Consider the following 21,022-nt stretch of genomic DNA (forward strand, 5'->3'; position numbering starts at 1 on the left):
TGGCATATCAGCAACATATAGGATGTATAGTAGTGGTTACAAAACATAACCTTGAGGGACTCCGGCCCGTAGGATTAAGTGATGGAATTTTGCCTAATGAATTAGTGTGAAAGCGGAACGGTTATAAAGAAAATGGGCTATAAATCGTAATTTGAAAAGAAGCCCCTGATGCTTGTAGGCTTGTCTTGAGGATGCTGATGTTCTGAGTTCCGGGCTCACTATTTAGATCCCTTACATCTTAATTGAGTGAATGATTAATTGAATGATAAGTAATTGAATGCAGAATTAGAGATGCAACTGTCACAATCCCTGTTTGAATGTGATGTGGTGAAATTAGAAAATGTATAGTTGTGAATTTCTAAGAGGAAAACACCAAATGTCCATTTTATCCAAAACTTAAGTTAGTATTACTTGTGCGATGTTGAAAACAAGTCCTGTTTGGGGGGGTTTAACGTCCAACAATTATGTGCTGAGGCAAAGAGAGTCGGTGATGATGAGATTGATGGTAATGGAGGGATGATGAAAGTGGGAGGGAAGGGAAGAATCCACGCGCACGGTGTTTGCCCATTATAAAGTCTAATTAGCGCCCTCTTTTATTAGTTATCAATACTCAATTGATAGGAATAATTTACTCTGTCACTCACATTAGTAAGTGTTGACCTAAATTTAATTAATTATAATATAATGTTTGAAGCAAGAAGCAAGTGCAAAACTATCAAAACACTGTCAATTTTCACAAAGTATCTGCATTTTTCAGTGTAGAAATATGGGAAACTTAAGCATGGATGAATAAATGAAGCAACTTTCTGAAAGTGAGGCAAAACCGATAGTGTTTTCGAGTTCCACTGAAGATCATGGGAGCATCTTTGAACTGTTTCTGTGTTCATGTCTCTGTCGACTGCGGTAGTGGTTCAAAGAATGAGAAGTAGTTAACTTAAGTGTATTCGATAGTGCATTTTTTTAAGTAGAGGAATAGTCACGTCTGCTGCACGAATTCTAGTCAGAGGCGTCATTTCAGACTTCGCTTGGGGAATGCCACCGACATAAGACTTTCACGTCTTTCACTGGTATATTAGTAGACAATCGATTAAAGTATATTTATTTCTCAAACTCTTGGGGAGAGGGCAATTGCACCCTCCTGTGCTCCCTACATGATGCCCCTGATTCTAGTACCCACGGATTATCTCAAGGCTCTCTCGTTTCCTCCCTTATTCTCATTCCACCAATTCTTTTAGAGTATTTTACTTTCAATTAGTCTCATTTAACGTAATGAAGGATTCTATTTCAGTTTCATTTTTCTGTGTTTTTACAAATAAATTTGATATTAACAGATACGTAGTTTACAATCAGTAAATTTCTTAAAATTTGTATAATTCAGGAACATCTAGATCGTATCAAAATTGATTCAGGATCGTATCAAAATTGATTCAATCTTGAAAATGTTTCAATTTCCAAAGGAATTAATGTACATAAGTACATTATTATTATTGCTCGTTATTATAAGATCTTTAAATAGGTGCGTGAAAACTGAAATTTCAGGTGTATGTTCAATAATTAATATACAGAAAATTAACTTTTCTGAGTCTCTAAGTCATTTTGATTCTGTCTTAGCGCTCCTAGTTTAATTCCTAAGTCACTATTTTATCATTTTGAGGGGCTCACAGATGACGAGAAGAACCCTAAAACAGGGGTAGCTGGGAAAGGTCAACGACACGGCCAAGTCCATTTTCGGTTATTGAGGTGTGGTCTATACTTAGATGTCGTTTGCTAGTCCGGGTAGTTATCTGTGTGCTATTCAGTGCTGACATTTGAAACCCCCGTGCGAAAAGTGTACGAGCCCATACCTACGTCACACTACTTCTGCTAGGGTTCTTCTCGTCATCTGTGAGCTGTAATATGCTTCTAAACGTTGATGCTAAGTTTTGTGCTCATGCATGTTGTGTACTGAGAAAAATTTGTTCCTATTCACAGCTAATGACTAATAGAACCTAACAATCGGTTCCTTGTTTCTCCTTGCTAGGATTACGTCTCCGGTTTGTCGCAAACTAAACAATTTGTAGCTCCTAAAGATTATACTTATCATAAGCGTATTACACAATATGGAATATTCCATCCAATGAATGTACTCGGTTCCATAAGTGTATATATACATATATATATATATATATATATATATATATATATATATATATATATATATATATATATATATATATAAATATAAATATATATATATATATATATATATATATATATATATATATATATATATATATATATATATATATATATATTTAAAAAATCCAAACATGAAGATGAAATACACATATGTGTAATTGATCTAAAAAAATAATAACATGGTGAGGGGGGGTGAATTCTCGTAGTTTATGAGAAAATCTGCCATTCGACAATTGCGTTGCCAGACTTTTCAGAGAGAAAGAAGAAAGATTTTACGATTTTTAGAACAAAAGAAAAATACAGTGGACCTTCGATTATCCGAACCCCAGTTAACCGAGCCTCTGGATTAAGTGAGGCTGTTTAAAGAAAACGCCAGTTGACCTTCTCAATCTACAGCGTTCGCGCAACATCACAGCATCAATGGGAGGTCAAAAACCGTCCAAGAGAACAATCACTGCCTTTTGCAAAAGTAAGTTTTGTATGGTACTGTATATGGGTAAAATATTATATTTTTTTTCATAAGCTTTAATATACTCTAATAAACAATTCATGTATAAAAATGATTTGTCATTTACAGTATTACTAATGTACACTAATGTCCAAAATGATTGTCGCATATCTATAACTGTCTTCTTGTAAGAATATAATTTGATAATGATTTTGCAGGGTACTTTTAATACTCATACTATGTGTATAATCGGGAAATGTATATTTGTGGTAAATTTCACAGGAAAAGAATTATAAATACAAAAATTAGAATGAGTAAAATAAAATGTTGCTAAATGCACAAGAACATTTTATTTTCGTTTTATTGCTCTTATTTACTGCTCTTTTGACATTTAATTTTCCACATACATGTCTTTGCCGATTATACACATACTAACGTTATAAGAAATACCGGGAGAATTCATTATCAAATTATATTCCAACAACAACACATTTATAGACATGCGACAATAATTTTGGACATGAGTGTACCTAATAACTACTGATCTCAGCATTATTCGAATTTTTGCTTAGCCGAGGCAGACTCAGTCAAAATTACCTCGGATAATCGTGAGTCTACTGTACGTGATATTCAGAATTTACATATAACAAACACATATATGGTCTCACACAGTAATGTATAATAAATTTAATTTAAAACTCGGACAGTGGCGCCAAACTCAAATGCAACTAACCAAGAATGCAACTCAAATCTTTCTTGACTTTTCATCGTACTTTAATGTAGGCTTTGCATCTGTTAACAGTCATATACCCTTTTCGGTACGTTCAAAAAATTCCTGCAGGACATAAATCCAAGTTCACAACCACTTTTAGTTCTGCTTTAGTTCACAGTAGCTTCTGTTTCCGGTATATCAGTATATCTCGATCGATCGAAACGGCGGTACGGTCGAGACAGATGATGGCTAATATACTAAAACCAAATTATCCTTAAAACATACGGTTAGTGTGCAGGTTAGATAGAAGATAAAAGCACAAACTGTTGCATTTTACCTCCGAATACTTAATTACATTGTTGGATTGTGTTGTTAATAGTGTGTGGGGAATCAGTTCTTCTAATTAATTTATTTTTGCACCAACATATAGAAACATTTTTAAAATGCCTAGATGTACAATTTCTCGTATTTATTAAAGGAAAGAAAGGAATCGATTTATGAGGAAAATAAAAACGTGCTCCATAAGACGTAAGATGTGGCAACCGTATTCATCAATGAGACGTTATCTATTAAGATGGAATTGGTTAAAATATAACTCCATTAAGCCTTTCATAGTGATATTAGGAAGAGAGCAGTAGGCACTGTTTTAATGAGATAGAACTTAAAATTATCATATCTTTCTTTCCCTTAATTGTGAGCTCTCTAGCCGCTATGTGGATAGCGTACGGGCCTTTGGTGTGAGAGACCCGGGTTCGATTCCCCGCTGGAGCACATATGGCTCGGATCCACGTTGAACTGTAGGTTCACATCTCCTATAGCCTCGTTGCTGAAAGGTACGCTAAACTCTAATCTTACTAACTTTCACTTACCGTTTCCAGAGTTGTGTGTAAACAAAAGCGCAAAAAACTGAAAGGAACATTTTGCAAACTTTCTTCAGAAATGGAGAGTGTGCCCGTAATTTATTTAAGTCAGCACAAAAATGTTGAGAATTTAAAAATGTGTATATATTGCTGGAAAAAATGACCTATGTACTGATGGGAGACAATGAATGATGTTCGTTCTGGCGACTGGTTCTTTATTTAAATCCTCGTTCTTTTTCAGTACCTCGTATGTATGTATGTACAGTATTTAAATTAATGCATAGACACACCTTTCAGTACATCAATTGAAGAGTCGGAAAATAATAAAAAATACCGCTGCTGCCGCTGTTCTGTTCACTGGGAGGAGGACATATATCGTTGCATCACTTGTCACTGGCTGACCCACTTTCGCCAGATGCTCCCTTCGATTGGGAAGAGATGCTGCAAGAAGTACACAACAGGTCATTCCAGTCGTATGAGCTGGCGACAACTTCTAGACCGTACAATATTCCACTCCCTTTTTCTGATGCTTTTCCCTTTAATATTCATGTTATTTCTTCTTCCTTTTTGTAAGAAAACAAAAATCTTCCCTTTCCTTTCTTTAAAGTCATCCTTTCATTCTTGTGGAGCCCTTTCACACACACACACACACACACACACACACACACACACACACACAATATACAGCGAATGTTTTTTTTTCTGCTTTTCCTTACTTCTGTGGCTTCCTAGTATGTTGCAATATAAACAGGGATCATAATACTTTACTTGAGTATATGTGGAACCTAATTCTTCTTTTTTTTTCGTTAATCAATGTTGAAGCGAGTGTCCAAATCAGGTGTGTGTTACGTGGAGGATTGTATGTTTTTTTAAAAAAAGTTACATATCACATATTATCATGTTTCGCTTTTCGTCTCTTCATCAATCAGGTCTACGTAGTATTAACTCTGCCAAATTGTTTTATAAGCAACAAGATTTTCTTCTTTTAATACGGTGAGGCAAACATGTGAGTTACGAAACCTATATCTGATATACAGTATAAGTAGTGTTCTATCATCAATGTAGTAATTTAACTCTAATTGCTACGAGGCTTTCATGTAAAATTATCCCCTTTTTTAACCTCTTCATCTTGACAAAAGAATCCTCTTCTGTACTAATTTACATTACTTGGCAATTTTCCTTGTTTTCATCTACCAATTTTCTCTCATTTTTTAAAATGTAATATGCCTGCTTTTCAATAAACGTAGTTAACCATTATGGAAGAATAGATAATTCCGGAGCGGGGGCAGGTGACTCAGTAGTAGAGCGCTTATTTCTGGTACGTTGGGTCCGTGGGTCGATCCCCGGCCAAGTAAATTTGTGGTGGACAACATTGTGCTCGTAGGTTTTCTCGGGATACTCCCGTTTCCTCCCACTTTCTCATTCCACCAATTTCTTCTCTCATCATTCACTTGGTTTAATCATCGTTCCCTTAGTCTAATTAGCATAATCGTAGGACTTGAACTCAAAGGTTTCATTTCAATTCAAAGATAAGTCTGATCTCTGAACTTTCGTGATTCAGAATCGAATTTCAATCTCCCATTGTCAAAGGGACCCTCAACTGCTAAGCTCCCAGAGCCACATGCTGTTTTCTGCGATTGCTGATTATTCTTTGTGCCCCAACCCACAAGGTAATTTAGTCCTCCCTGCTGGTAGTAGTTAGCTAACGCGCCTTTGGTGCAGCGGGTCCTGGATTTGATTTTTGGTGGGAGACCAGCCAGAACACAGACTATGATAGCTTATATCCTAATACATGATTATTACTATAAACTTTCAGAAATATATAAATAACAGCTTAAATTATTTTTGTCACTCAAATATTTGGGGGATTGGCCCTCCGGCCCCGTGCTAGACCCACCACTGGTGAGAAGACCTTGAAATTTGAATGCATGAATCTGCTTGTGTTTCTTCCTTAAACTGTAGGTCTATGTCTCGTGTAGCCTCGGTGCTGAAAAAATACTTTAAACTTAACAACAAGAATAATCAAACCAACCAGCCAGGAAGGCAGTTTCTGGTAATTATTTTCTTGAAAAAAATCTAGAAGAACACATAATGAAATATGGAGGTATCATGCTATTAGCTATGGAGGAAATGACAACAACAAAAATTACTTGAACACCGCGACTGAAATATACAGAGAAAATAATACAAGATATACGGTACATGAAAATGAAAAGTCTGGCTCAGGAATCAGGACAGAGTGGAGATCGAAAGCTGCGTCAAAACTATCAAAAGATTTCTAACCAGCGAATAATAATAAGATTGTCTAGAAGGAATCGAGTTAGTAGTCCTGTTTACTTTCTTTACTATACCTATTCCGATGTTTTCATAGCATTTTTTTATATTGCTGGCAGGGAAATATCGAGAAAGTATACCCCCCCCCAAAAAAAAATTGCACAAACATTCTACTACATTTTCTTAGAAACTTTTTGATTGAAGAAAAAAATATAAGTATTGTCCACAACATATTTGCGTTTAAATTTGTGTGTAAAATTAAGTTCACGTGTACAAAGCTTTTCGTTTGTTACCATTGAACGAGATCTGGTTTCCTTACACTTTTACAAGTCAAGAATAGTCTACTTTCATTGCGAAAATGCACATTTGTGTAATGAGACTATAATTATTGACTTTATTGACTGGTTAGCAACGAGGGTATATGAAACATGACCGTATAACTTAACGCGGAATCCAAACCACATGAGCTTCTACCAGGAATTGAACTCAGGCCTTGCACGCCGAAGGCGCGTATTATAACAATATAGACACAAGCGAGCTCATTCAGTTTTTATAAACATACATGATCATCCTAATTCCAATTATCAATCTATTTCTTTTCTCCAATTTTCAGTTAGCATATTCTTTTTAGGACCTGGGCGAAAGGAAATCACTAATAAACCTTTACAAGCAGCATTATTCTGTGATACAATGCCCTTTATAAAAGAATAATTAATGGAATGGAATGAAATGAAAGAATTGGCGGAATTAGAATATGAAGGGAAATGACACAATCTCTAAAAGTTAATGCCCACAATGTATTCCACCACAAACACTCTTCAGAGCTCCGTCTTAGCTATACGGTGCTGATGACAGGAGTTCGACTCCAAATGGGAACTCATGTAGTTCGACTCCAACGTTAAACTGTAGCTCCATGTCTTATATAACCTCTGTGATGAAGGTCACTCGCTCTCTATGGTCGCACTTTTCACACGACATTGTTCAAAAAGACACTGCCTCTTCTCCAAACATGTATTACGTTTGGAACGTTCTAGAGGTGATCTCAGTCCAACCATTAGTTGTTACCGAGTATGATTTCCCACCATATGTTAAATGAGACATTTCAATTGCATCAGCCCAATACTTACACGAGACATTGTCAAACATCCGAAATTGCGATTAGGGACTATATTTACTTCTATAGTTATCTTCTACTGGTTTAATAACCTTGTCTACGTACGTTAGTTAGGATGGGCTAGTTTCTGTCTTTGAATGAAATGTCAGCCATGGAATACCTACTGCGTTTTGATGCAACTAACTGAATTGCAGTAATATATGCAGTGCATTATATGGGATATTTTTAGTTCTATAAAGAAGATAAAAATATAGACCTAGATCTGGAGAAACATTGTTTAGGATATGGGCGGTTGAAGGTAATTTTAAACTAATTCGTCTCACTGATATACCATAAAAATAAGTAATGTAAAGAGCTAAAACAGCGAAAACTGTATTGTTATGTTACGACAGCCTACAGACAACATGTGAAATCATCATCGACTAGCAGAACAGTGAGTGAAAATCAAAGTTAACAACCGATCTGGATCGACGTGTGTTAAAGCGAATAGTGGCACGAAAGCACAAGACAACAGTGTTCCTGATAACCGCTGAGATGAACAAACATCTCCAGGACCCTATATCAACCAAAACCATTCAAAGAGAAGTGTACCGGTATGCTGCGAACATTCATGCTAGGGTTGCCGTCCCTAAACCTTTAGTGATTTAATGCAGTAAAGTGAAGAGAGTGGTGCCAAAAGTATAACATTTGGACACAACAGCGGTGGGAACGTGTGATATGGTAAGACGAACAAATCTTCGTTCACATTATTTCAGACCAAAGAACGTGTTTATTTGTGAGGGTCTACGCAGAAGCAGTTCATGTTGATGTCTAGTGTATATTGTGAAACATAGAGGGCCTCTGTAATGGTTTGGAGGGATATCATTGCGTGGCTTGGAACCACTGGTTATCCTGCCTGGGAAGATCAATGCACAGCACTCATTCTGGACGATCATCTCTATCCCATGGTCCAGACCGTGTTTCCTTATGAACACCCTTTGTCCCAAGATGACAACACTCCTATATACGCTGCTGGATGAGTTAATGCATGGTTTGATGAGCACGAGGTACGAGCACGAGTAGAACGTCTCATCTGGTGTTCTCAGTCCCCAGATCTTAATATCATTGAACTTTCGTGGGTTATTTTGGTGGCTGAAGTCCGTGATCGGTTTCCACGTCCGGTGACACTTTCAAAACTTGAGACCGTTTGGTATGAGGAATGACTGTGTATTCCCGTACAAACTGTAGAACTTGTATTTGTTCATCCCACGTAGAATGCAAGCTATAATTCGGACCAGGAGGGTCCAACCTCCTACTAATAAAAGTTATGTGAGATTGCACAGTATTTGTATTTTTTTTCTTTTTTGTCCAATTGCTATAGTTTCCAGAAAATTTCTACTCATTACTTCATTAACATTAATTACCAATTGTATATTAATACACTAGAAGTACCTCACCTAACGAATCGTGCAATGTTAAAGATACTGAGAAGCCGTTTCTTATCTGTGCATCGAGAACATTTTCTCTCAGAAGCGAGAGTTTAAAATTCTCATTCCTCAGAAATTATCGAAAGTGGAGGAAGTCGTTCGAAGCGAAACATACATCTATAATGTTTTACTTAAGGAACGAGAAGTGCTATATCTAGTTTCTATACGGATATGTTGTCGCTGCACAGATAGAAAACGGTTTTTCAAATTTGAGAGATTATTTTTAACAGTATGTATATGTTTGCGGTAAACCGGCCATTTTAAACAAACTAACAAAAATTGGTAGTCGCTGATCGGAAGAAGCGACTCAAAGAAATTTTCACTGTTTTTGCGTTCCATTAAATAAGAAAATAATACTACATGTATTACATTACTTTTTTTTAATGAACTTTCACATTTCAAATAAGAACTTCCTTTACTATAGATGCACTACATTAATTTAGAAAGAACAAATCTCTTTGTTTTCCGAGAGCTACGTATTGTACACGTTGTAAAGAAAGAGAGGAAAGAATTGGTCCTTTCTAAAGTCGGATAATGTTCCCAATCACATGCATATTCATAATGAAGAAGGATGCAGTCCACCTAAGCACAATTGGAGAAGATGAAGTATTTGCCGGAGGGGATTGGGTGTGGAGCTGATCCCCGCGTGCCGACTGTCATGGTTTGTCGGATAATTTACAAGCAAAAGAGGTTGGGTCGTCTGCGCAGAAGGTTACCAGATAACCTACAATGCTTTTTTAGCTCTTCTTTCTCTCTCACTCACACACACACACACACACATACATGTACACCTTTCCTTTCTTTTCTTTCTTTCTTTACCTTTATTTTTAATACTCTAACTGTCCTTTCATTGCTTCGATGTGGGCCTGTCAGGTTACAAAAGAAAATGCCTGCAATAAAAACAAGAAAGATCTCCACATACGCATTTTGTATATGATGGACGCATTTATTCAATGGTTTTAGCTTTGTAGTGGTAGGTAGGTGGACACTCAAGTGTGTTGTTTAAAACAAGAAGTAACGTGTGTATCTATTGTCTTCCGAATAGAAAACGAAATGAATTAATATAGTTGAATGTGTGTGTGTGCACGGAAAAAGGTGTAACGTTAGACTGAAACAGGTGGAGCAATATTATAATGATCTTACCTCATATTACTGGAGTTTTCTTTCTTTCTTTCTTTCTTTATTTTTTTAGACTGGATTTTACAGGGCGATAAGCATTAGCAACTTGCACTTAGAGATTATAATTCAATAATGTTATAAAGAAAAAGATCAAAGTTAAATATAGGAGAAGCGCTCAAGTCAAATAGGAATGTGTAAAACTTCTGAATTTTTAAATTAAAGGAATAAAATTTCAGAAAGTGGGAGCTGCGTTTATTTTTCGATGTATTCTCTTGTTACATTAATACTCTTATTCCATCATTTAACTACTGCCTGGGGAAACTTCGACATAGAAAGATTTTATCAGTACACTTGAACAGGGGCAGACCAAGGGTCGGGCAACCCTGGCGACTTCCCGGGGCGCCACAGCTAGGGGGACGCCAAAACGAGCCTCAGAAAGTAAATTTTATAATGTGTTTTCTACTGACTTTTTTGGTTTATATTCTTGTAAAGTACCGTCAACTACATTATCTTTTTCCATCCCATCACGAAAGAAGAAAGTTTCATGCTACTAGGGGGGCTGTATCGCCGCCCCAAACTGTCGACTTTTGTTGAAAGTTGTGTTTAGGAGATGTCATTGTTTTGCTATGTACAGTCCTAGTCAAATCATTCATTTCGACAGTGTTTGTGAAATCGAATATACCACTCTGCAACAACATAGGAGGGGGTTCGAAGCGGCACTGCGAAAAGAAAAGTAAATAAATAAATAAATAAATAAATAAATAATAATAATAATAATAATAATAATAATAATAATAATAATAATAATAATAATAACATTCAGCAACTACCTTTGAATCCTTCCTCCCGCGGCGTAAAATATATGTGAGAGAAATGTGTTTATTGGTATTTTAGTTTATTAGAATAGATTATTACATAGACGGATATATGGTAGAATGACTCCTGATGTTATTGATAATATAACAGAACAATTGACAATATAGCAGTAATCATGTCACCATTAGTAGTATTCAATAAATGCTGTTCGATATTTGTTTATACATACCGGTACATAAATAATAATAAAAAAGGACAATGTAATTGGTACCATATGCATATTTTTAAGTACTAAATATACCTATATAATGTATTTGAGTATTATTGTTTCTTTTTGAAAAATGGGTTTAAAATATTTAAATCATTGTAATAAAATGTAAAATATAGGCTAGGACTATGAGGGCGCCAAAATGTCACTTTGCCCGGGTGAAAATTTTGCTTTGATCCGCCCGTGCAGTTGAACCATTCTAGCGGAAACCGCTTCACTTCGTCACTTGTGCTGAAATGCTGCTGCCCTCTGGGGAACTCTTTTAGAGATTTAAAGTACACATAAATGCTTGCTATGAGATGGGAACTACCAGGGCAAGGATCCCCACCGACAAATATACGGAACTCATTTGAAACATCGAGTGTATACCTCTCATTACAGGACTGTAGCACACGTTGTTTTATGCACATACTAATGCTATTCCTTGCTATTTTTTACTATAATTACCGATTTTTGAACTGGTCTGTAACATATGCGCGTACAGTACCGTATTGATACAGGCCCGTATCCACGGAAGGTCTAGTGAGGCCACTCTCCTAAATTTTTGCTGCCCCCCCTAAAATTTTCACTGTAGGCTTGCAATTGAACTATAATATGATTGGATCGGGCCCCCCTAACTTTTACCGCCCCCTACATTTTTGAGCTGGTTACCGGCCTGCACTGATATTCTTTTCTTTGTTTATTTACAATACTTTAAGTTAAATCTTGCATATTAACCACTGCATATTACGTACTTCCATATTAACTAGAGCTCTGAAACGTTATACAGGTCCGTAATCCAGGTGTGAATAACAATATTTTCACATAATTTTCGCTGTACCTTATCAGTTTACTTTAAAATTTATAAAATTGATTGTTTAAAAATAAATACCGGGCTTCTGCTGCTTATACAACCAGACTCTCACTGCTTCGGTTCGTTTAAGACAACTAGTTGATCATATCAATCTTGAAAGAATTACTTTAAAACTGATAATAAAAAACAGCGGTGCAAATCTCTCTTCAACATTGGGAGGGGGGGTGAGACCGTTCCATAATAATTTTTTTTAAAGCGATGTGCAGAATATTTATGAAGTTGAAAAACAATATTGTGGAGGATCAGGGAGCAGAGTTGTCTTCAACATTGGGAGTCGGGCAATTTGAAGCTTATTCTTGTTGGACATCACTTTCATCTCATGTTCCCTTGTGGCAATCGGACAAAAATCATCACTTTTTCCCCCCAAAATCACATTTGAAATCGGATTATTGGGGGAGACAGTCCCCCCAGTCCCAAGATTAGAGCTGACATCTCCCCGTCATCCCCCTGGGATTTGTGCCAGTGATAAAAAGCAAAAGAAAATAATAACTTCTAAAAAGGAAATAATGGCGACAGTTCCCATATTTTCACGAATAACGGTCATGGGACGATTTCTGTGTAACTTTGGGAGGTAGAGAGAAAGTGGCGAGATACATGATCAGATATAATCCACAAGAAATCCATTAAAAATTTGATACAAATATCAGGAATCCAAGAATACCTTGGAGGATTGCCCCTCGGTGCTCTCATAATTGGCGCCCATACTCACGGTAACCTTAAGGTGCTGTATCATTTAAAATCAATCATATTCCGTAGTTTCTATGCAACCTGTACATCAACAAAGCATTGTTGGTTGCATATGACAAAGGGATATGCATATTTTCTCACTACTAATGTTCTTTAGCCCTTAATTAATGATACCCTAATTACCATTACCAGGGGTTTTGTTTCCAATTCTAATAAAAGGCGCTGGGCGCCGGCTCATTTAATTAAAATGATCATAAAGTAACATCCGAAATTAAATGATCCGGGGACCAACAAATCCTCACAAGTGAAAATTTTACCCATTATCGGCCAAGGTAGAAAACAGCAAGAATGTGTTTCTCGTAACTTGCTCAGAAACACAGATAAACCACTTGCAAGGAAATCTAACAACTAACGGCATGCGCCAATAAACTAAGTGGATGAGTCAAAACCATTGAATTAAAAAGCATAATAGTATTTATTTGGCTGAGCTCTAATACGTATTTATACAATTTCAATTATATTATAATATAAAGATTGCTAAGAATATTTATCCGCTGTTCTTTTAAAATAAAGAGACATCACATACTTCTAAAACTTCACATGCATCACATATGTGCTACTTGGTGTACATCAAATAGCATATGTTTCTCCTTCTCTCTTCACGTTGGGAACCCACTACGTGTTCTTTCTTTTGTCGCGTTCAAAGTGAGATAGGCCGTAGATTATAGCTGCTTGGTAGGCTCGTCGACTGGATACCAGCGTTGCGTCTGTAGTGTTACATCACTCGGATGGCTGTATGAACGTCACCTACAGAGTTCTATGGGGGAGACTACCACAATGGATAAAGCATAACGTATTTTTGGCATCGTTTGTTTCTGGTGAGATCTAAAAACAAATGTGGTACATCTCGAAATTTACAATGATTATTTTGCTGTGATTGATAAATGTTATAGTGAAAGAGGAACGAACTGCACTTCCGAATGTTGAATTTTCCAAAAGGAGAACCCTGAAAGAATGAATAGATTCAAGTTAAAGGAAGTGAGGAAACTAGAGTTGATCCCAAGACGAGACAAAATCAAATTTTCGTGACAAGATATGTATTTTCCGAGACGAGGCAATACTTTCACAACATTTTTTTTGAGACTAAATAGCCTCAACTCTTGTCTTGTACCAAACCGTAAAGAAACCATACAAAATGAAAAGAAGTATGAATTAATATTATCCAGTCTTCTTTTTTTATTAATATTAATAATATTAATGTTAATAATAAATCTTTGTTTATCTAGCAATCATATTGTTTATAACGGAAAACTCAACTTTTGGAACCTTGAACCTTGTACTCCCGTCATCTTCAGAAACGATTAAATCATTTGATCTCATGTATTTTTTTCTTAAAATATAACACCCTTCTCCAGAAAGGACAAATTTCCTAAAAGGAGAAAAGAGCTGTCTTTCTTTATCGGAATTTTCTTCAAAAGCATGTTAGAGCATTCCTTCTTTCAGTTATTTTATGATCAACTATTTATTTCTTCCATGCGTTTCTGGCCCTAAAGTTAATTTTAACAACTTATAGTTCTTCTACACAAGAAAGTAAATTCCTTTATATGTAATTCCTGAGAAAAGTTGATAATCACATTCAGCATAACATGATAATTTTACACAGAGAAAAAATAGTTATCGTCTTCACTTCGTACAAGAATTTCTTATTAAATGGAACAGTGAATAAAATGAAATACATAAATGAAATTTGATGTATTGTGTAATTGTTAGATTTCCGTAGTATGCAATGCATTAATATGGAAAATGGGGACCACGGTGGGTTAGTGGTAGAGGGGTCACCTGTAGTGCGTAATGTCAATAGTTTGTATCTCACCTTGTGCCAAATGGGCTTTGTAGTGGACAAAAACGGTGAGCGAAGGTTTTCTCTGATTTTCCCGCTTCTTTTTCATTCTACCATTTTGCTCATCATCAGTAGGTCTCCCTTAGCCTCGAAGCATAATTGTGAGACGTTAAACTAAAATAAATAAATAAATAAACAAGAACTTTAGGACTCCCCCAAAAAACAACAAACAGGAAAACACACCATACTGAGTTAATTAATAGTTTGGGTTTGGCTACAATATATGCGGTTCTCCAGATATAAGGCCTACAGGAAATTTTTGTTGAAATGTATTGGATATTTTGGGTCAATTGGATCAGGGATCACTTTGAACGACCCCTAAATCGAGTTTTCGTTGTTTTCTATGAAATAAGTATATCATACTGAGTAAAGTCACAGTTTGGGTTTGGTTACAATGTATGTATTTCTCCAGATACAAGGCGTACAAGAAAATTTTTTGATTGAAATATATTGGATCTTTTGATCCAAAAAGATGAAAAATACATGTACTACAGGTAGAGGTTTTGCGCAGATGCAGATATATCTGCGGAAATATCAATGCATATTCGCATTATATCTAACTGTAATGAAAAAAAAAAGTAGTCTAAATATGAAAATTTACTTTCAGAATAACAAAACTGTCCAAATAATAAATGCTTGTTTATTCATGGAAGATGTAGAAAATATTTTTTCATGAATTTTACCACACGTATGAAATATGGATTGAATACAAATCATGCCCATTATTACTGTGAGTATTACGTTTATGATCTTGGATGAGGGCAAAGCCATACTGTATTGTCATCAACCCATAACAGTGGACACACGCATTTTTCTGTAATAGCCTCTTTCAAACAATAATAAAAAAAGAGAAATTGAAACGCATTCATTTGAAAATAAAAAAATAATAAAAGCCTTAAATAATATAGATGCTTAATAATTCTGTTAGTAGCCTTGTATAATAAGACTAATTGTTCCTCAGGTGTAAACGGTAATTACATGATGCGGCTTCTAACTTTTGATAGTAAGCGGAGAATATGATGGAGAACCATTAATAATATTTCATTTCTTTTTTTAAAAAAAAAATGAAGCCCTAAGTGAGAATGTGTTTAGAATTTTGATTTCACTTCCCCTTCGGGATCTTTATAGTCTCCCATCCCCCCACCCTATTCTTGTAGGTATCAGCTTAGCGTATGATGGCTAATTGAGGTTGCTTTTGTTGGCTAACATGCTCGGTGCAACAGTTGTACTCATTGACGCTTGAGGCTACAATGAACTGAGAGTAAAAGCTAGCTGGAATCATCATTGAAGCTACAGTATGTGAACATTGACCCATAAACTGTAAAGCGAATGAGCCAACAAGCATGTAATGTTATATATATATGACCTTAAGTATGCGGCATGTGAAAGAGAATACCATTAAAGTGTTTTAATCAGTCCCAATTTTACAATAATTACTCCGTAATTGTCGAATGGGAATGTATTTTATAATCATGGCTTCGATTCTTGACCGGGGAACATAGTGTCATGAAAACGTGAAGGAAACTAGATCTGAATTAAGAGGAAGCAAACGTTGGTATAGAAAACCATATATACTGTGTGTAGATTCAACACATATTATCTAATTAACCTGTCTCAGATCTTATATTAATGGGCATCCTAGTAGCTACAAGATTAGTGTTTCTGTCTTTGGTGTTGGGGACCTAGTTCAATTTCTGGTGGGAGCATTCCCTCGCTTAAATAATATAAAATTTTGATTACAACCGCCCTCATTAACTCTCCTCTTAATCTGAGATCCATCGTTAATTTGTGTATCCATGTCTCATATACAATTTGTAGTTCGGTGCTGGAAGGAGGCTCAAAATAACCAATCACCTATGTCGTGTTTTAACTTCGGAAATACGAACCTTTAACAATAGTTCCGTACGTAAAATGTAACTTTAATTCTGAGTGTGGTTTGGTAGCTCACTTGGAATAATGTCACCGTATTCATGTGCACTTTACACACACGAATTGTTAGCAAATTAATATTGTTCTGGAATCAAAAATTAGTGAATCCAATACATCTTTTTTTCTCGCACCCTTGACGTAGAAAACCACAGATCTATTTCAGGCGCGAATTCATTTGGTTTGAATTGCACGTTAGGGGTCTTCACTACAGCGAAATTAAACTATCGCTAATTTTTGAGTTTTTTCTGTAATATCTTCAAAACAAATAAAAATATTCGAAAAACAGAAACGTAGTGAATACGATTTTACGCATGATACCTTTACCACAATTTACTTATCCGGTTTTGGTATCCCGCTATTTACAGAACCTGCAAAAAATGCTAAATCTTTCTACAGTTGCAAATCGAAAGCAGATAGATGAGTTGTGATGAAGGTATCACATGCAAAATTGTATTATCTAATTCACTATGTTTCTGCTTTACGAGTATTTTTCTTTTGAAGATATTAGAGAAAAACTCTAAAATTAGCCGTAGTTTAATTTTGCTGTAGTGAAGACCCTTAAGCTATAATTCAATGTATTAAATAGCATCGATACTGAAAGAAAAGTACTGATTATAGCATCGGTACGGAACACAAACATACACTCACTCATAGAATCAACCAAAACTTGTGATTAATCATTGAATGTTTTCAAATATTGGACTGTTTTAGGAATTTTTGAAGATACTGAAGAATATTTCTGGGATTTACGTCGGTGTATACTAAGAAACACGCATTGAAAATTAGCCCAAATTCTAGAGTTTAAGGAAAAATTTCCAAAAAATATATTTTGTTTAATTTATTGAATAAATTCCCAGATACTGCAGAACTTTGCCATTTCACACAGGAATATCTTAACAAAAGAAAGAAAAAACAAGACAATAAAAAAAAAAACAATGTCAACAAAGAGTGTAAAAGTAATATTATTTCGCCAGATCTCGTTTAATTGCTCTTTCAAACACCAGGTAGCACGAAAAATAATAATAATAATAATAATAATAATAATAATAATAATAATAATAATAATAATAATAAACGTTCACATCAGTTGCTACTTGATGATAACAGTTCGGTATTCAGTTCAAAAGAGGCCTCTGTATAATTGCCAACCTAGGGAGGGCAAGATGAAATAGGTGGGTATTCCAGGTTATGTGGGAAGGGGCACGTAAGGATAGTTCCTAAACTAATGTTTCCGATATTAAATTTCCATTAACTATTTCATGAAGAAATTTCAGGTCAAAGTTATTTCTGTGTACTCCCGAAGTCTAGGTATTAAGATGTCTCAAGAGTTCCTCCGTAGATAATATTCGAAATAAGGGAACACGAATCCCCCAGTTCCTAAAAAAAGTTACAATGGGCAATGATAGTTAAGGGGACGGCGGGAAGTCATGCCACTACCTACCGTCCCCGCACTTTTTCAGATCTACTTTTGCCCCATCATATTATAGTTCATTTGCAAGCCTATCGCGAAAATTTTACGGTAGGGGGCAGTAAAAATTTAGGGGTCCCGGCTCCCTAGACCCCCCGTGGATAGGTTTACTCACCTGTTAAGTACGGTAGTAGATTGTGTCTATTGTGATTAGCTCTCTCTTACTAGTGACACATTCTACTAACAGTGGCTCAATCTCCTAATAATGACCCACCTAATCCTTTCAATGGCGCACATATTTTTTTGCGATTTTTCTCGCGTGTCAACGGGTAGATAGCAGATATAATCAGCACATCATATCCCATCGCTACTTTCTAGTTCAGTGTTGCTATTTCTCTCATTCAAAAAGCTATCAAGTTGCTTGTGTTCCTTGCGGGAATCGAATCCATTTTTCTTTTTCTTTTTTTCTTTTTCTTGTTTTCGCATTAAGGCACGTGTGCTAATCATCCAATTACACTTAAGCACTGACACAAATAACAAATATATTTTTCTTGAATTGTGAAGAAAATGAAGGAAAATAACAGACTGAAACTTATATTACGATTGGTAATTAAAAGTAAGGCCAAAATTGGTGAAAAAGTAACAGATTATTAACGAAAATTACATACATCTAAGTACAAATCCCTTATCTCGGTACTATCACAGATAACATTAAAAAGGAAACATTATAGGCCCTCAACTGAAGATCACTTTATCTAAAGTTCACAAAATTAACGAGTTATGCTCAGTGAACATGAGTTTCATATCATAATGTGAGCGTGAGGTCGAGTGAGTTTGAGCTGATCTTCTTCGTACCTGTACAGTTAGAGTACAGCCTACAGATGACGAGAAGAACCCTAAAACAGGGTAAGCGGGGAAAGTTCAACGACACAGTCAAGTCCATTTTCGGTTTTTGAGGTGTGGTCTATATTTAGATGTCATCTGCTACTCCGGGTAGTTACCTGTGTGCTATTCTGTGGTGTCATTTGAAAACCCCGTGCAAAAAGTGGACGAGCCCATACCTACGTCACACTAGTTCTGCTAGGGTTCTTCTCGTTATCTGTGAGCTGTACGTCGGTTCGATTCAAGGTGGGAGTTCACGTGGTTCGGATCCCACTTCAAGCTATAGGTCCACGTTTCATACAGCGTCGCTTGTGAAAGACACACTCACTAAAATCAAACTAGTCAAGTGAGTGTGATGTCGAATTTGTGCGCTGGCATTATTCGTAACATAGGGTCTCCTTGAAATAATCGGCTCCAGGGTCTCAAAATCCTTAATCCGCACCTGGAGCGATCAACTGAAACCCGTTTGTTCTTTGTATTATTGGTATAGTGTGTAGGAGGATATTGTTCGTTTAATAGTGTGTAGTGGCTAATGTTCCTGTGTGTTGTGTGTAGGAATGTTGTTCATATGTGTTTCCGTTTTGCAGGTATGACAAATGAAAGATGGCGTTCAAGATTCCCAATCCGTCCAAACAGGACCAGCGTGCCGTCATCCAGTTTCTGAGTGCCGAAGGTTGTCAATCAGCTGAAGTGTTCCGGCGTATGAAAGACGTGTATGGTGATGCATGTGTCTCCAAAACAACAGTGGTAGACCGGGCTAAAATGTTTCCTAAAGGGCATGAACAAACCACTGATTATTCCCGTCCTGGTCAAGCCCATGTTGTTGCCACAGAAGACACGCGTGAAAAGGTGAATGCGGCTATAGCTGCGGATAGACGCATTAGTATTCAATTCATAGCGAATGGGTTAAACATGAGTTATGGTACTGCTCAGAAAATTGTGAAAGATCTGGGGTATCATAAAGTGTGCAGTGGATCCCCAGGATGTTGACGGAAGACCAAAAGTTGGAGCGTATGGGTTACACCATTGAACATTTGTCACGCTACCATTTGGAAGGTAACGACTTTTTGCTGCGCATTGTTGCTGAGGATGAAACTTGGTGCCATTATTTTGAACCGAGTTCAAAGTCTTCCAGTATGTCCCCTCATCTCCATGTCCCAAAAAGTTCAAGACACAACCATCTGCGGGCAAAGTTCTAGTGTCTGTGTTCTTTGATTGCCATGGACCATTATTGCTCTACTTCAAGGAACCAATCCATCGACGGCGCACGCTACTGTCAGACCTTGACACAGTTAGGAGAGCCATCAAAAACAAAAGGCCTGGTTTATTGACCGCTGGAGTCATTGCATGACAACGTGCGTCCACACGTAGCAAACCAAGTGCAGGATTTGTTTCAACGATTCAAGTGGGAAATGTTGCGACACCCGCCCTAAAGCCCTGACCTTTCACCTTGTGACTTTCACATCTTTGGGTCTCTAAAGAAGGCATTGAAAGGTCAGAGATTTCAGTCTGACGCTGAGGTTCAGGACGCTATGTGTAATAGGTTTGATAGTCAGCCGTTATACACGGATGGCACTTGTAAGTTACTGACACAGTTGGACAAGTGTCTCAATGCTCATGGTGACTTCTGAACAATATTTTTTCTGCATTATAGACGCCTCTAGATAGTGTACAAGTTTCCGCTCGAAATAATTTTTTTTCATGAATTATGACCACTGAACGGGTTTCAATTGATCGCCCCTTTATGATCTGTTGTAACCAGTTGGCCAAGTTTTTTAAAAATACTTTCAAAATTAGAAAATGTATTTCAAGAAATTTGCAGAATTGTTATCGTAACTTCCTTGGCTGAAAAATTTACTCTGTATTAATAATGTAAGTTGTTGACCAATTCTTCAAATAATTCTAAGTTAGAATTAGTAATTTATTTCAAGAACTTGGCAGTATCGATATTATAACTTACCTCGACTGAAGAGTTTAGTAGGTACATTGATAATTGTACTTTTTTGTACTCGTTTGATACTTGGCTTCTTTTTGACATGGAATGTTTTTGATTGTGATATCAGACCTTTACGTAGATTTAATTTGACTGGTTTCTGCACTTCATATAG

General features: G+C 36.3%; 1 protein-coding gene across 1 annotated transcript; it reads left to right on the forward strand.

The window, feature by feature from the left end:
• Nucleotides 1-19,517: 19,517 nt before the first annotated feature.
• On the forward strand, nt 19,518-19,904 carry LOC145661516 (protein GVQW3-like). The gene has a single exon (XM_081726833.1). The coding sequence runs from the start codon at nt 19,518-19,520 to the stop codon at nt 19,902-19,904; it is 387 nt and encodes a 128-aa protein (XP_081582959.1).
• Nucleotides 19,905-21,022: the final 1,118 nt, after the last annotated feature.

Source organism: Thermobia domestica, chromosome 10 (genome assembly GCF_964235325.1).
Source record: "Thermobia domestica chromosome 10, izTheDome1.hap1.1, whole genome shotgun sequence".
NCBI classification, from domain to species: Eukaryota; Metazoa; Arthropoda; class Insecta; order Zygentoma; family Lepismatidae; genus Thermobia; species Thermobia domestica.

Coding starts and splice junctions, on each gene's coding strand:
- LOC145661516 (XM_081726833.1), top strand. CDS start 19,518: ATGGCGTTCAAGATTCCCAATCCGTCCAAACAGGACCAGCGTGCCGTC.